The 15,958-nt window shown below is 38.0% G+C and overlaps 1 protein-coding gene across 7 annotated transcripts in view; it reads left to right on the top strand.

The window, feature by feature from the left end:
- Window positions 1–15,958, top strand: part of SCAPER (S-phase cyclin A associated protein in the ER) — a 230,997-nt gene that overhangs the window by 210,822 nt on the left and 4,217 nt on the right. For all 7 annotated transcript variants that reach the window (XM_035553931.2, XM_035553934.2, XM_035553933.2 and 4 more), the window contains one exon: window positions 14,876–15,067. In XM_035553931.2, coding sequence (XP_035409824.1) covers window positions 14,876–15,067 — 192 coding nt within the window. The remainder of the gene's footprint in view (window positions 1–14,875; window positions 15,068–15,958) is intronic.

The raw sequence follows: 15,958 nt of genomic DNA, 5'->3' as shown, positions 1-15,958 counted from the left end.
CTAGTCTGCCATGAAAGCATGTCCTCGGATGCCAACATAGCCATTTGCTTGGGTACCCAGAGAGCTCATTTACATTTAAACCTTCTTTTCATTGTGTCTTTCTACTAGTAAAGCAAACACTGCCAAACAGACAGTGAATATCCCCACCTAGCTTCCCTGATGTCCACTTTTGTTAATGGACTCTGTGACTTCTCATACTGATGAAAACAGCTTATTAAATAACCCAGTTGCAAAACTTGAAAACTATTTCACACACTTTAATCTTAAAAGTCGTCCAATTTCCTCAGCTTACATGCAGCGTTTCAGGGAGATGGACAGGGCAGAGGTTGGCACTTGCTCTTTGTTTTTGAGTATGTGAGCCTGACTCTGGATGTGTGGAAACTGCATTATAGCACCTACATCTTTGGTGTGATTCAGTTGAGTATTTTATTTTGTGAAGTTATTTGGTTTGTTCTCTCTCCAAACTTTTAGCAGTTGGTTCCCATTTTTTCTGTGTTTGTGGGGCTGGTGTCAGGATGAGCAGCTTGGTCCCCTCAGTTCAGCTGAAGAGCAAAACAAAGATGTGGTTCAACTTGTCAGCAAAGGTTAGAGAAAAGCTGTCCAGTTAACGTTCTTACAGTTGTTGACTATAATTGGAACATTCTAATATCTGAAAGCTGACAACGCTGTCAAAAATATTCCATAATTATATAATATAATTATATAGTAATGTTTCTGTGGTTTTGGCCACAACCTGAAGGAGGATCCTGCAGCCTTCCTACCCTGTGGAGCCAAATCCCATTCAGGGTTTAGAGGCTGGCTGGCACTGTTCCCCAGCACACAGACTGTCGGGCCTCCAAAGTACAAACCACGGTCTAGAGCCTCTCAGGAACAGGGACTGCCTGTGGGCAGTACTTTTTAGCATGATCATTTTGAAAATCCGTGTGATACTGCTGCAATTTTTTCATCCCCACTGCTGCACAAGTAGTCGTGCTGGCATCCCGAGGTGCCAGCATACAATGTTTTTTTTTCTCTGCAGTTTCAAATTTTCTTTTCTGGCACACAAGTATAAACAGATGTGATTCATTGCAGAGAGGACTTGCAACTATAAATGTGCCAGGAATAGCACAGAAGAGGGATTTCCTACCAGCAATGTCTGTTAGAGCACACTGTAGCTTGTCACTGTTCAGCACTCATGCCCTGGGGCAGAGGTCCGACTGTCAGGAGCCGGCACGGTGCCACAGCAGCAGCGAGCTATGGTGGCTGCAGGCCGGCAGGCAAGAGACTAAGTATGTGCATCGTGTGTTTGTTTGTGGGCATCCTTCCCAGCTGGTAATTTTACAATGTCTTGGAGTCTTCAGCATGTGCACTTGTGGTTGAGGTCATGTGCCGTCACTAATCTACCCCCAAACTGAGTTAATTTTCAAGATTAAAAGGCAGTTTTGGCAGCTCTGCAAGACAAGTTTAGGTCTTTGTTAAAACGACCGCAGTATGTTAGTACTTTTCATATGCTAAAAGCAGTCCTTTATGGTGGTTTGCTTTGGTGGTACTATCTCCAGAGATGTCACGCCATACTTCTTACTTAATTTCTCATATTCGTGTTTAATATTCCTATTCCCTGGGTTTTAACTGAGAAAGCAGCATTTTTGTTCACGAAAGTTTTCTCCATTACAATGCTCAATGAGAATTAACAAAATGAACAGTAATGAGGGAGTGTTCAGCCCACCATAGACTCTTTGTATGTACACCTGTGCGTATTAAAGTCCACAGCTGTATTCCTAGTGGATTGTGGTGTTCCTGACAGCATTGCTAAAGTTTCAAAAGGCCAGAGTCCTGCTCACACAGATACTCATAAAACGTAGGGAAGCTTATAAAATAATATTTTTACTTTTACTACTAGGCAGGCAGGGAGACTTGCATATGGTCATTATTTTCAGGTGCTGTTAGTGTTGTGACTTCCAATAAAGATATGATGCCTTTTGTAAAAGGCAAAGTGCTTTCTACTCATTCCCTTATGGTTTAATTTTTTATTACGTTTCGAGCTTCCAATTTTTTCTTTCACTGTGGATCATCTGCAGAGTGCTACTAAAAATAAAAAATTGGTCTCACAGTGAAAGCTTTCACGTAGCAGGCTTGAACTCCTGGAAAGAACTGCATCGTAAAAATAGATATGCCAGACTTGAGCTATGAAACCAAACTTTCGTAGAGCCTGGTAGCTCTTTTTATTTACTATTTGAACAGACTTTATAAAGAGTCAATAACTGATGTATTTTGCAGCAGACTCGCATTATTCTTACAGTCAAATCCATTTTTGTTTTGAATCGTTTGTAGTTTAAATAGGTCTTTTCTTCTCTGCATTTGTATTCCTTATTACAAAGCTGTGTAACTTTTCATTCCTTTCGGCTACCAAAAAAAGAACGGAGTTATTTAGAGCTTTCAGTGTGACTTTGTCCAACAACATGAACAGATAAAATATCTCAAACGGCATACTGGAATAAAGAAAAAATAGCATTAATTATTCAAAAACTTGCAGTTCGGAGAAGAGAGAGATTTCTAAAAAAAGAAATTTTACAGTCTGTCAACCTCGACATTGACCTTCTGAAGTAGTACTGTGATTTAAGCTAAGTGAAATATTGCCCCTATGCAGTCAAAATAATAGAAGGGCAATTTCCTAAATATTTCACATTCATAGAGCAAAATCTTCCAAGAGCATCATATACCACTCACTGAATGTAATTCAGGTTTGTCTGGTTTTATTCTGCTATCTGTAAAACTCTTTACAGTTAGTCGAGTGGCAAACGCAAAAGGGAAGTTCCTTTCTGTCTCCTGTCTTCCAGCCTGGTATTTCAGTGCAGCTTGCAGGAGCCCCGTGGAAGGGCAGGGTCTCGTAGTTGGTCCTGCACATGTGTGCAGTGTCCGTGGCTGGGTCCCAGTTCGTGGTTTTATCACAGTTAGCTTTTGGTCCGGGCCCACATGATTCTGTCAAGGAGCGATGAGGACAATGGACAGTGAAGGAATGCATTCCCAAGTGTTTTGATAGTGCTTGCTCTGTTTATTCTAGAAAGACTATGATTTTGCTGACTCTGCCCACATGTAATATATTGGTAATATTCCTTTCCTTTTTTTTTTTTTCTTTGTTCTAACATTCATAAAGCCTTGTCAGGGCAGCTGCTGTCACTGAGGAAATAAATCAGTTATGAAACTGAAAAATTCAAAAAGCAAAGAGTTTCTTTAATATTTTAAATGGTTCAACATCATTAGTCAAGCCTAAACTGTGCTGTCTGTTTTGTATCGGCACGTGAACTTCTGTTTACTATAGAGTTAGACAGCCCGCCTTCCACGAGACGGCCTTCTGTAATCATGCCCGAGCGGGGCTCGGCTTTATTAGGCGTCTGCTTTGCATGAAGTATGATCCAGGAACTGGTGGTCACCCTTTTTTGGCCACGATTTAATCTATTAACTTACGAAATGGTTCCCATGATACTGAGGGTAGAGATGTAAAACAAAACAGTAATAAAAATAATGTCCCATCTTTTAATAAACCAATCGAACTAGAGGACTGCAGTTGCTAATTAAAATGTTCTTGTTAATTAAAAATATCCTTCTATTTCATTACATTTTTATTCCCTTTCTTGGATTTAATTATTACAATGACTGTAATTAGCATGTGCTGTCAACTCACTTCATTTGCATATTATATTGGATAATTGAATGTGGTCCTGTAATTAAATTAACATGAATGACAGATGATTTGGCTTCTTTCACATTGCTGTACTGGGAATAAGAATCTTTCCATATTCATCGCACTTACTGAATATTTTGCATTTGAAAAGTCATCAGACACCAGATCCTCCGGCTCAGGACTTTGTCTGACAGGCTCCAAAAGAAGTTGCATTGTTCGTTTGTGCAATTGATTTAAATAAATAGAGCTTTTTCTTTTGTCACTGTTTGGTACACATAACATGCTGTTTTGAGAGTGCTCCAGCAGAATCTCACTAACGTCTGGGATTTGTAGGACACAGGACTTTATACTTCTAAGTTGTTGAGCTGAAACATAGCGGTACTACATTGCAAAACCTAACCTCTGTGAGAGCTAGGGAGATGCATATGCAGCTTTTTAATTTTTTGTTACAAAAGGTAGGGTTTGTTGTAGATACAGTTAGGAACTTTAACTAGAGTAATTGGTGTCGCTGGAAGAAAAGGGATATGCAAACCATATGTCTTTGAAGAAGGGATTTTGTTCCGGGAAGTTTGTCTTGCAGTTGCAGTAGTTTAACTAACTTGTTTCTCTGTTACTCCAAACCTTTTATCCCTAGGCAGTTGTGTCCATATGAACAGTACATTATTTTCATTGTAAGCTTAGAAATAATTTAGATGTTAATATCAAATAATCCATAAATTGAAAATAGCAGCAGACGGAGTTAAATTTGATAGTCATTCACTCACGAGAAATTTATCCATGCTATATAGATGTAGAAAATGTGTTGCAAAGCATGTTTCAGGTGTGCCATCTTGCTCCACTCAAAGGAACAAGGAACAGTAAGATTTCAGAATATTTGGGGAGAGGAATTTCTCCTGTCTTAAAAATATAGAACGTCACAAAGTAGCATAACAAATAAAAATGTAATGTTCAAAGAAATAAAGTTGTATGGAAGGCACAGTTCTGAAAGGTTCGTGAAATTTATTGCTTGTTTTCGTCACAAAAATATATGGTAGAAGATCCCCAAGAAAGGCTCCATACATAGATTCTTTCCTCTTTTTTTATTTAAATTACTGGCTTATGTTTTCCTACTTTTTAGCATTTTTCTTGTGACAAATATTATTTCTGACATAAAATAACAGAATACTTTCATTAAGTAGTGTGCGTATGAAGTTGAAGTTGATTAATGTATCACGTACATATGTATATTGTGTGCCCTAACTGTGGTTACAAGTACTGCTAGTTGTAAGGGACAATCATGAAAAGACTTCAGATTAAAAGCTGTCTTCTTTATGGAAATTATTCTGTGCAGTTGACTGTGCTGAGTTTCAGTAAATGGCCAGCTTCATCTAGTGTTAGCATAAAGAAAGAAAAGAGCTTTAAAAAGTAACAATCGGGGAACTTGGAAACTGGAATAACAGGGAAACTTAGAAGAATGGTTATAAAAATATGATGTAAAGATTGCATGTAGGTTGTTTACTGGAGACCATCATTAAACTTCCATTATTTTTGTTGCTTTTGGGGCTAGGCTGGGACTGGAATAATTTTGATCTGATAGGTGGAGGTTTTAAAAAACAGAACACGAGAGTAAAGGTGCAGGAATTGGTAGTTACTGAGTGCTTAATAGCTGTATATGTTAGCAAACAGTGTCTGAAATTACTTAGTTCTGATTTTGATAAATTTTTTTTCAGAGGGGGTATTTCTAGGAGTATGGATTTCATACTGAGGTTGTTGGTTTAGTTAAGTCTTTCCCAAAAATACTTTTAAAACTTTATAAGTTTTAATTTAAAAAAAAAAAGATAAGTTTTCTGGAATAGCTGATTTCAGCGAGTGAGTCATGTGAAATTGTAGTCTTGACTACCATTTAGGAGCACTTCAGACCCCAGAGGATTAAACTCACCATCTTAAAATGGAGTAAATGAAAACAGCGTTGTAGCATATGCTTTTTCTCTGTCAGTCTTACATAGTCAGATTGCATAAATTCACCTCAGTGAACCCATGGCTTTAGAAAAGCTGGCATTCCTCGCCGGCCGAGCAGTGAAAATTGGGAATGCCTCTGGGGTGGTTTGCCGGACACCTTTGTTGTTATTTGAGCTTCCTGATGAGCAACAACATTTAAAGAGCAATCAATGACAAAGCAAATAAAATACGATGTGAGCATGGTGGACTGCATATTTCACGCTTCATGTTTCCATTGTATTTCTAACGTTCCAAAATGTGTCTCGTTTCTTTTTTCTTTATTTTATTTGTTTTTTAGAGGGTGCAGGGAAGGAATTATAATGTGAGCAAAGACTTAAAATGAAATCAGCTGTATTTAGTTTCAGTTTGGGACGGCTGGCTGATTCCTGTAGAATAGGGAGCGGGAGCACGTAGGAGTTAGTATGAGAAATGAATGCATTTGGATTTATCTTATTGTATTGTTCTTAAATTATAAACACCAAAGAATAAACTTGGCTCCCAATGTCATCAAAAGCAGTACTTCCAGCAACCTTGATACATCGTCCATAAGTAAAGCCTTGAGAAGAAGAGAGGGCTGGAGAGCGGCTAATATCGCAGCCTCCGGAGGGCTATGTCGTAATCTCAGATCAGGAGGAGAGAGTTTGGTGGTCTCGGCTTTTAATCTCCACTTTAAAAAAAAAAAAAAAAAAATGTTTGGCATAAGCACTTTCTTCTCAGTAAAGACCTAGACCTGGAATATTTTGACATTGGCCAGTGGAGATGCATTGGTGGAGATGCCTGCACAAGCTTGCACGATGCCTGTCTTTCCTCTGCCTCTTTCTAATCGAGCGTGCCAGTCTCTCTTTTCCATGAGTATTAAATTTCACACCAAAACTTAACACAAAGTCTAAAGTCTGCAAATCTTTAATCAGGTCTTGTGAGCTATTGTCTGTTTTGCCTCATGTGTGAAGGAACTCCCTGTTCTTCTCCCATAAACTTAAAGTTTTCCAAGTCTCTGCAGAACCACAGTGACTGTCCTGAACATTGCTGGCCCCACACGGAGAGGACATCAGCCTGCTCTCTGTTCACAGCTTTGGGCTCCAGCAATTGGCAGTTGTTCCAAGTACTTGGATGCTGCAGTATGGGTGGGAACATGCAAGAGACCCAAAGAAGTCTCCCAAACCTATTTCATCATGTTTAGCTCAAATAAATGAGTATCACTTGATTGAAGTGATATTGAAATATAAAGAAAAAAACTAAAATGGATTAAGTCTTGCAAAAGTTAATACTATGGAAAATCTTGCATATTTTTCATGGCAGAAAAGTACATTTTCTTGCTCTCTGAAGCTTTTTCTCAAGCCAGCTCTGTAATGTCAAGTGGCTTCATGTGTTTCAGTCTTTTTAGTTGACAATCAGATACTTTCACAAAGCCTTTACATTTATTGTCGAAGCCAGAAAGCAAAGTGTTCTAGTAATAAAAATTCTAAGACTGTGTAGCTTATTTGCAAGTAGGTTTTTGGTTGGTTTTGAAAAGAGAGAATGCTCTGAGAGAGACAAAATATTTTCTGTGTTTTAGACTGTAATAGTTTATTTACTCACACCTTCTGGGGATTTTGATCCAGCTAGATCTGTTTTCAGGGATCATGGCAGAAACCTCTTCCGATAGTCAGTATGAACTTCTTTTGACTGAGGTCCTGTTCCCTCTCTAGGCTTCAAATCAAGAATTCTTCGTTTTCATCAGTGGAGTTTCACCTCTAAATGAGTAGAGGGTCATGCCTAGAACAGCAGCTTAAAGTTCCAAGTGGTGCATCCTCAAAGTTGAAGATCTTATCTAAATGTGAAGATGATTCTTGAAAAATAATGCAGGGCTGACAGGTCCAATTCTGATCATTTCAGTGTTCAGAACCATACTTAAGGAACTGAGACGTGGTAGATTTTGGTGGGTTTTTTTTAAGCTTATACATGTATTTCACAATACATTTGATGTATAATAATATTCTTCTCGGATAAAAATAAATACATATTCCAACACGTAAACATATAAATCCACCATTCCATTATTTTGGAAGCTATGAAGCTTAACTTTTTCTAGAAAGTAATGTTACCCTTGAATTTAACAAGATATTTAAGTATGTGCATGACATTAAGCATGAGAACAACCTCACGTGTTTAAATGTTTATTTTCTTGTCATTATGTTAAATGCTAAAATTCCATCATTTTTAAAGTAAAGCTTTTCCTTACTATTCTTCCTGGTTTGGCTGTTAGGTTACCAGTTTATCCTGTAGCCTGGGCATGTGCTGAATTCACAGGTAGCCTCAGTGCGTATTGGAATCATTTCCATTCTCTTCTCTTCTCACCTTTTAGTCAAGCTGATATTTTAAATTTATTTATTGATGAATTTAATCTCTATAATCTTTGTTCTTTTAACTAAGATACCTTGTTGGTTATCATTTTGAGTGACATTTTTTCAAGAGTTTCACACCAAGAACGTCTTTATCTAGGTTTCTCGCTAGTGTCACTGTTGATAGACATTTTTACATTTTTAAACATATCACTGTACTTGTGTTTGCTGTTATTCTATCTGCATGTTCAAAGAGCTTTGGATGATTCTACAAAAACTGCTCAGATATTTTTTTCTCTTCTTATGCATGCCCAGAGCACCACAAAGCACTGTGCTCTTAAACCATAGAGCTAGCTCTGAAAGGACACCACTCATAATGTGGTTTATAGGAAGACAAATGCTATTTCTGAACTCTGTTATCTGCCCAACTTCTCTCGGAAAGCTTGTATGTGCTGTTAAGAAAATAAACACTGAAATATTTCAAATAGACCAAATTCTTATTTTTAAATTTGAATGTAGCATTTTGGAACAGTGCTTTTGCATAGAAATGGTGCTCTGATTCCTGATAAATGTTAGAAGGAGTTTAGAACATTTTTTGCTCAGAGCCTTGCCAATAGCGGAGTTTGCAAAATGGAAAGAAAAGAGCTTGACCTTAAAACAGAAGAAGAGCCTAAGTGGTGACATATTCTGCTGATTAAATACTAGCAGTATGGGATCTGTTTATATAGAAGCAAAGAAATAATGCAGATCTAACTTTGAAGAGAAACTCTGGACTACTAATATAAAGACTTATTTCTTTTACAAAGTTATAAATAACCTGACATCAAACAAAAGCGTTTAACCGTTTGATGTATTCTCTGTAGTTACAGAGTCGATGCACAAGATTTCAGCTCTTGTTCAATAAAGCTATTAGTTGTTTGTGCCAATTAGAACTGACTTTGATAGAAATTATAAATAGGAAAGAAACGTTAATAGTTCCCATACCAACAGTACAATTTTAAGAGCCAAATGTTTACAATGGCCATGTCCAAGTTGGGAACTGTAGGTCATGCAAGATCGTGTAAGTGCCAGGGGGTGCCCCTTAGAGAACCGTTAGCTTTGTAGTCCGCATTGTTTGGAGAATATTGCGTCTGAACCTGAAATAGGTTACAGCAGAAGACCACAGTCTAAGTGGACATTTTAATGCTTTGCTTCATTAAAAAAAAAAAAAAAAAAGAGAGAAGGAAATATTTCTAGAAAGTGTAATCAGCTTGCAGTGACAATGGCTGTTATTTGTTACTAAGAGACTATGGACTACAGTTCTTCATTAGGAGTGTTTTCTCTGCAAGAGCTGAGGAAGGCGTCACTTCAGGAAATTTTATACTTTAAGATTCAAGCAAGTTCTCCTGTTTCCAATTACACGTTGCTGTGATAATTTCATCTCACTTTACATTTGATGCGAGAGCTACAACTTCTAATACTTGGTCAAATTACTGAAAAATGCCAGCAACCTTTGAGGAAGTAATAAATGGCAAAAACTCTTACAAATTTTAGACATGCTGCTCGCCAGTACAATTGATGATGTCTTGCAGCTTTTCAGAGGTATAGACAGTCCTCAGTAAATAATAATTATTTCACAGTATGATGTTTGTCTGCTCTAGCACAGTTTACTTCCTTGAGAACCTGGCTTTCTGAATCAACTGAATAACTTGCTTCTTGGTTCTTTGTTTCGCCGTTGCATAGACAAAAAGCTTGCTGCAGGCTTTCTGTTCCTCCTGACCAGAAAATTAATTACGCTTTTTGAAAGATAATTCCTGTGTTTTTATGGTGTGTATGGACAGAAATAAGTGACATGAACGGTGCTTTTCCAGAGCTGCAAATGTCCAAGTGAAACAAGAAAACCTAAATCCATCAGTAGAACTAAACTAAATATTGATCTGAAAATCACCACTTCTACTCTCTAGTAATCCTGGACTGGCCTTGAGTGTTACAGAAGGAGTGAAAAAGATCATTTTGTAAGACTGAACCTTTTTTTTTCTGTTGTTGTTCCTTGTAGCAAAATATCTGACAATATTTAATGTGTGCGCATAGAAGCATTTAAAAACAATCTATGATCTTAATCTTCTCTAAATCTCTGAAGAGTTGCTGGCAAATTTTAAATTCAGTTAGTTTCTCTTTTTTCAAATGCTTGTCGTGTAGAAAGTATGCAGTTACAACTTGGAAAAAGACATTTGGATTGTCAGCAGCAATACTTCCTCATGGGTTAAAAAAATGTAAATCTTCAAAAAACATTTTGATTAAACTAGTTCTTGAAAACCGAGCCACAGGCATCTTCACTTATGAGTCAAATCAGGATATTAGAGTTCTTAAAGAATATATGAATCACCAGTTCACCTCAATTTGGGTAATATTTTTTCAATATTTTACATGCACCCATTCCTCAACTTTCTGACTGACACGTTAGATTTCTCAGTGAAAATTCTGATTATTACTTTTAGGATGTTTATAAACTCAGCTACCCTAGTGTTGTTCCAAAGACTAGAGGTTTCTTGTTTTAATTTTGTTGTAAAATTAGCCATTGACTTCGTAAGATTTGACTTCTGATTTATTATGACATGTAGCTGCTGATGTGTATCAATCAAAAAAGCAGGATCCTGTTAGCTATGAATATTTTACTATGTAGCTTTGGCAAAAGTTTATGCATAGGCATGTAAGTATTTTTTTCATGATAAAAGGAATATAGGGAAAGATTGGATCCAAGACAGATGTTTTATATATCGCATACAGTATGTAAGAAGAATTATGAGGTGTTCACCAAAATGTCTTTCTCTTGGTAGTTCTCATGCAAAGGCTGCCTCTGCGTATGCGAGCGGTTATCTTCCTGCCCTTGCGAGCAAGGAAGGGAGTCGCAGCTTCCAGATTCTCATTGCTCCAGGATCCACAGAAAGCTCGTTTTGGGTCTCCGGAGCTTCTCAGAGAAAGGAAAGAGCTGTACATTGCCTAAGCTATTCGGAGGAAATTGAACCTACATTATTTAGGTCCTTGTGGTTTATTAGTTCCCTATCAAGGGTCTTTAGTCCTGTGAAGATCTGCTTTGCAAGGTGCCGGGAAGGGAAGGGAAAAGAAAAGGGAAAGGAAAGATGCTGGAGCTGTCCCAGTGGGCATACAAAGAAGAATTGCAGGATCCAGGACGGAAAAGCCTTCTAGCAGTCACCTCAACTGTGTAGCCAGAAACCCTGCTTCAGCGGCAGGGGAAGCCTTATCTCCCAGCAAAATGATGAGTTCCCCTCACAACTTTATTACTGTTCTAATACTACAAGGAGCTTTTAATTTTTTTGATTGATTGTCCTTTTTTTATTGCTCAAGTGCTGTGTGGCATATTGCTGGCTTTTGTCATTGTAGCCTGTTTTGAAAGACTGACTTTTATACTGCTTCAGACTTTCACAGCTAGAAGAATTTCAGCAATGTGTAAGCAATATACTATATAGTGAATATTGGCCCAAATAAACTTTAGAAAAAAATGGATTCCACCTTGAGACGACAGGAATCATTCTTTCCTAAGTGGTAAGCTTCAGTGGATGGGGATGGTTATTGCACTCGAGAGGCACATGGGAGCAGGGCTTGCCGGGTGGGGTAGAGAAGAGGTGAGTGCCTGCCCCTCTGGCTATTGGATATGAAGCACATTAGTGGGGCCTGCGGGAGGCTGTAACCAGTGGGAGTGACAGAAGATAACAGATAGGCAACCCTGAGAGGTGTTGCTCAGTAAAAAGTTCCCCCAGGTCATCACATTAGTCATTGTGCTGGACAGTCAGCTAGCGTGGCTCTGTAGACACAGCACGCGGGCTGGAAGCTGGAAATTCAGAAAGAGACCAGCAAGTAGAACACTATTCCTAAACATGGCTCTTAGCGAAGCTTGAAAGTAAACAAAATCAAGCATCAGAGTGGCATGCATTGTGTACAGCCGTTCCTAACTGTCATCTTACACAGTGGAGAGGCTGCCTGAGTCTGGCACAGTAAGGGACCTGAGATGCTCTAGCTTCTCGTTTTGGACGTGCTTCTATGTGGAGAGCAGAGTGTGCCACTGGCCAGTGCTCGCTCGTGTGCTGTGTGTTACTCACATCTCCTCGTCGTCTGCTGGGCTCTGCTGCCGAAACATACCGGAGATGGTCTTCAGTTTGGCAGGTAGCAGGAAGAAAAACTTTATTAATTCGTCATGAAATAGTATTTCACAAACATAGTTGTAGTTTGTCTTACCTGCATGTAGCTTCTGTCTTCACAGGGTTTTTCCAATGTTTACTGTGTTGGGTCAAAACCAACCTAGGCTAAGCAAGTTCATCGTCTGCAATTTCTTTAAGCAAAGCACGGGCAAAACTAATGAGGTGATATGAATATCTTGAAATTAATACTAGGCAACATTTTAAGTAAAATACAGAAAACAGCAATATGAATGAACTGCTCTGAATAACAATAGATTAGCTTTTACTAATTCGATAGAGGTCTCAATTCAGAAAAAGACCACAAGCAAATATTAATGGGACCTAGGCACATATGTGGAGTTAAGCAGGTGCTTAAGTGCTTGGCTGTACAGAAATGCAGTGATTTAATTAAGATCTTGTTACGTTTGACAGGCATATCTGACTTTCAGGCTGGAGAGAGAGCAACAAGAAAAGCTAATTCTAGCATTCTAGTATGTGACAGAAATTCCTGCGCTGCCTTTCAGTAAGGGGTTTTTATCTCATATGAGAGCATTTTATGAGAAGAGTATTCCAGGTCTGCAAAACTCCCTAGAATCGTCCAGCAAAGAGATGGAAGTGACTGTTTAAAAAAAAAAAAAAAGACTTTTTCCATCATAAAAAAGTCATAGACAAGGTTTTCATTTGTTTTCTTTAATGTTCATCTGCTCAGTCGAGTGCTGGACTTCACTTTCTCTGCCACTTGACAGTGAAACGAGGAATATGCTCTTAGAGGTTTATTTGCTTGGGAATTTTTTCCAGTGAAGGGTGAGTTATTTCATGATTTTTTTCAGGCTACAAAATGCAGTGTATCAGGTTTAGTGTAGCTGCATTAGTACAATGAACTGAACTCATTTAATTGATTCCATGTGTGATAAATACCAGATTAAAATAATTAGCAGCTCTTGTGTATAACTTCCCTATCTTTAATGTTGATAACATCTTAGTAAAAAAGTTGAAAAAAAAAGATAGTGAAATAGTAATTCTGTGAGCGCTGTTTGGGTGTCTGCACTGTTCATTTTAGAAGAGTTCGCTAATTATCCATGGCATTTCGAGAACAGGTAAGGGAAGTGAAGTGTGAAATGAAAAATGAAAAGTCCTCAAAACTGCTTTTCCTGGGTCTGTTCCTCAGGTCCAGTGGCCATTAAAAAGAAGTGGAGTTCTCTCACTCTGTCCTGTACAAATACCAATTGTAGTTTTATGTTAGTATGGTTACAACTGATTCTAAGCACTTTTCGGATTGTAGGATTTGCCATAGAAAAACCTAGAATTAGATCATACCCACCGTGATTAATTTACAATTCCAGCAGTAAGCACAAAGCATGGTAGCCAACAGCTAAGTTCAGCATCATCCAAATGCTTTCGTGGTGGGCTAGATATTTTCCTCAAAAGAGCACTGTATACTTAATTGTCACGTATTTGTTTGTCTCTTAAAAATTCCTCCTGGCTTTAAGGGCATTAAGACAATTCTGCCAGTATTTTGAAAGTTTTTCAGTGCCTTTTAGGCTGGTGAACTGAAAAAATGCAAACTATTACTTTGTTGATCTTGTTTTTAAACTGAACTGCATTATCAACTCAGAGTGTGTTCTTAAGGTATTGTTAAAAGTGCTTTGAAAACTTGTAAATCCCTGTAATTTATGTTCCTGTGGTCTCAACTGCTTCTTTCTGTCCTTCTGGTTTTAATTTCAATGCAGTCTTGTCTGGGTGTGTACCTGTAAAATTGTGTTTTTCCAAGTACAATTTACAGTCATGACCCTAAGTTTTACAGTGTTCAGCCCTATAGGAGCTTCCTCCGATGCTGAAAAGCCAACTTTGGGTCAAACAGCTCTTTCATATTATAATTGTCTAATCGAGGTTGCTTGGAACAGATCCGATTTTGAATTTTTTTTAGTTTATCACAAAGACTTTATAAGAATATCAAGTAAATTGGAAAGGTTCCTTTGTAAGAGACCAGTATAGCATTGCCTTATTTTTCCAGATGTACGCAGTTGTAAACTTAGCCTGCTTCATGACAACAGTCCCATTTATCTAAACAATTCTCCTTTTAGAGTCAATGGCACTGATAGAAACTGAGATAAGAAATACAGATGGGAGGATCTTTTGGAGTCTCTACTGAAACTCATTGCTGTGCAGCTTACAATCACCTTTTCTTTTCTGTGCCTGAGAATGTGTAGCAGACATCTACAATGAAACAGAGTCCTCTGTGATTGCCAGAGAGCACTCCAGTAAAGGATGAGCAAGCTTCATCAGGTTTTATGGTCCTGGTGATCTCGCTCTTGATTTTTTTTTTTTTCCAATAAAGATATGCTTACTGTGTTTAAATGGCAGCAGTTGTTTCTGTCTTTGTTGTTGTGGGTGGGTTTTTTGTAGTCCTAAACTTAGAACAGTGCCTTTGCTTTAATTCTTTGTCTTAAACAAAAGTACTGTAATGCTCAGAGTAATCCAGTTCTCCTTTTTATTGTCTTTTTTGGTGATAAAGGCAAAAGCAGTTTCACAGCCTTATTTTCTTTGTGTTCCCCTGCTTGCACACTAAAACAGAAGTTAGTTGGACTAAATGTTCTAAGATTTATTTTTAGTATTTACTAAAATGTTTTCTTCTCAGCCATGCTCATATTTTTAGCATGACTTCAACACTCTTGATGATTAACAGGAAGAGAAGACCAGATAGGCTGCGTGTTCTAATTTTGTTACGTTTGTGTTTTCAGATCATTGTACAATCTGGCCGTCACCCCACAGTGCTGCAGAAGCTGTGCCAGTTGCCTTTCCAGTATTTCAGTGATCCTCGTTTAATCAAAGTGCTCTTCCCTTCACTAATAGCTGCTTGTTACAATAACTCCCAGAACAAGATCATCCTGGAGCAGGAGATGAGCTGTGTGTTACTTGCCACGTTCATTCAGGTAGCTATGTCAGTAAGAGCAGTGCATGCAGGAAGACTGCAGCCGTTTTTCTCACCTTTGCTGTGTATATGAAAATCGCTTGCCTTAGGTAAAACAAGTAAACAGCATTGAAGTACTTTAAGATTCTGTGCAGCTCTTTTCGAACCACAGATGATGCCTGTACTTGAGACATCTTAAAACACTGAAAGGTTACCGAGTAGTTCGGGTTCTCACTATCACCTGCAGCATCCTGTTGTCATTAAAGTTACTGGATGTGAAAGGAAGATTTGGTGTAGATCATACTGTTACCAGACAATTCTTTTAAAATACTTATTTTTTTAAACGGCTGCACATACAGCATATCTGAAATCTGTATGTTAATCTGTTTATATATAAATGTACAGTTGTATACTGTTTACATCAGATTTACAGGGAGAACTGAACAGAAGTGTATATATTTTATGAAGAAAGTACACAGAACATATGTTACCGGTCTAATCTTGCAATCTTTATTTTTGACAGTAAGCCACTGAGGTCATTACAAATACTGTTTTGAATAAGGATTTACAGCGGGTTTGTTCTCTTTGTGTAAATTTATATGCTGTGCTTTATTTATCAGCTTTCACATGTGCCTCATGCTTTCCATACGTTTTACCATCTATCTTCAAATGAATAAATGCTGTTTTCATAAACACTTTGCTATTACAGAATAATACGCTTTTAGGACTCTCTATCAGTCACCTGAGAGTTACTGTTGTTGATACGGAAACGTTACTCCAACTCGTTCCTAATGCTTTACAGCTAGTCAAAGGGTAGGCAACACAGATTTCGGAGAGAGGGCGTAAGAACTAAATATTTACTAAAAGTCTTAGCTTAACTAAGTTATAACTGACTTATCAAGCTTCTGAGTGG

The sequence above is a fragment of the Cygnus atratus genome, chromosome 11 (genome assembly GCF_013377495.2).
Source record: "Cygnus atratus isolate AKBS03 ecotype Queensland, Australia chromosome 11, CAtr_DNAZoo_HiC_assembly, whole genome shotgun sequence".
In the NCBI taxonomy this organism is placed as follows: domain Eukaryota; kingdom Metazoa; phylum Chordata; class Aves; order Anseriformes; family Anatidae; genus Cygnus; species Cygnus atratus.
Note: the sequence above shows the minus strand (reverse complement) of the source record. Positions and strands in the feature narration are given on the sequence as shown.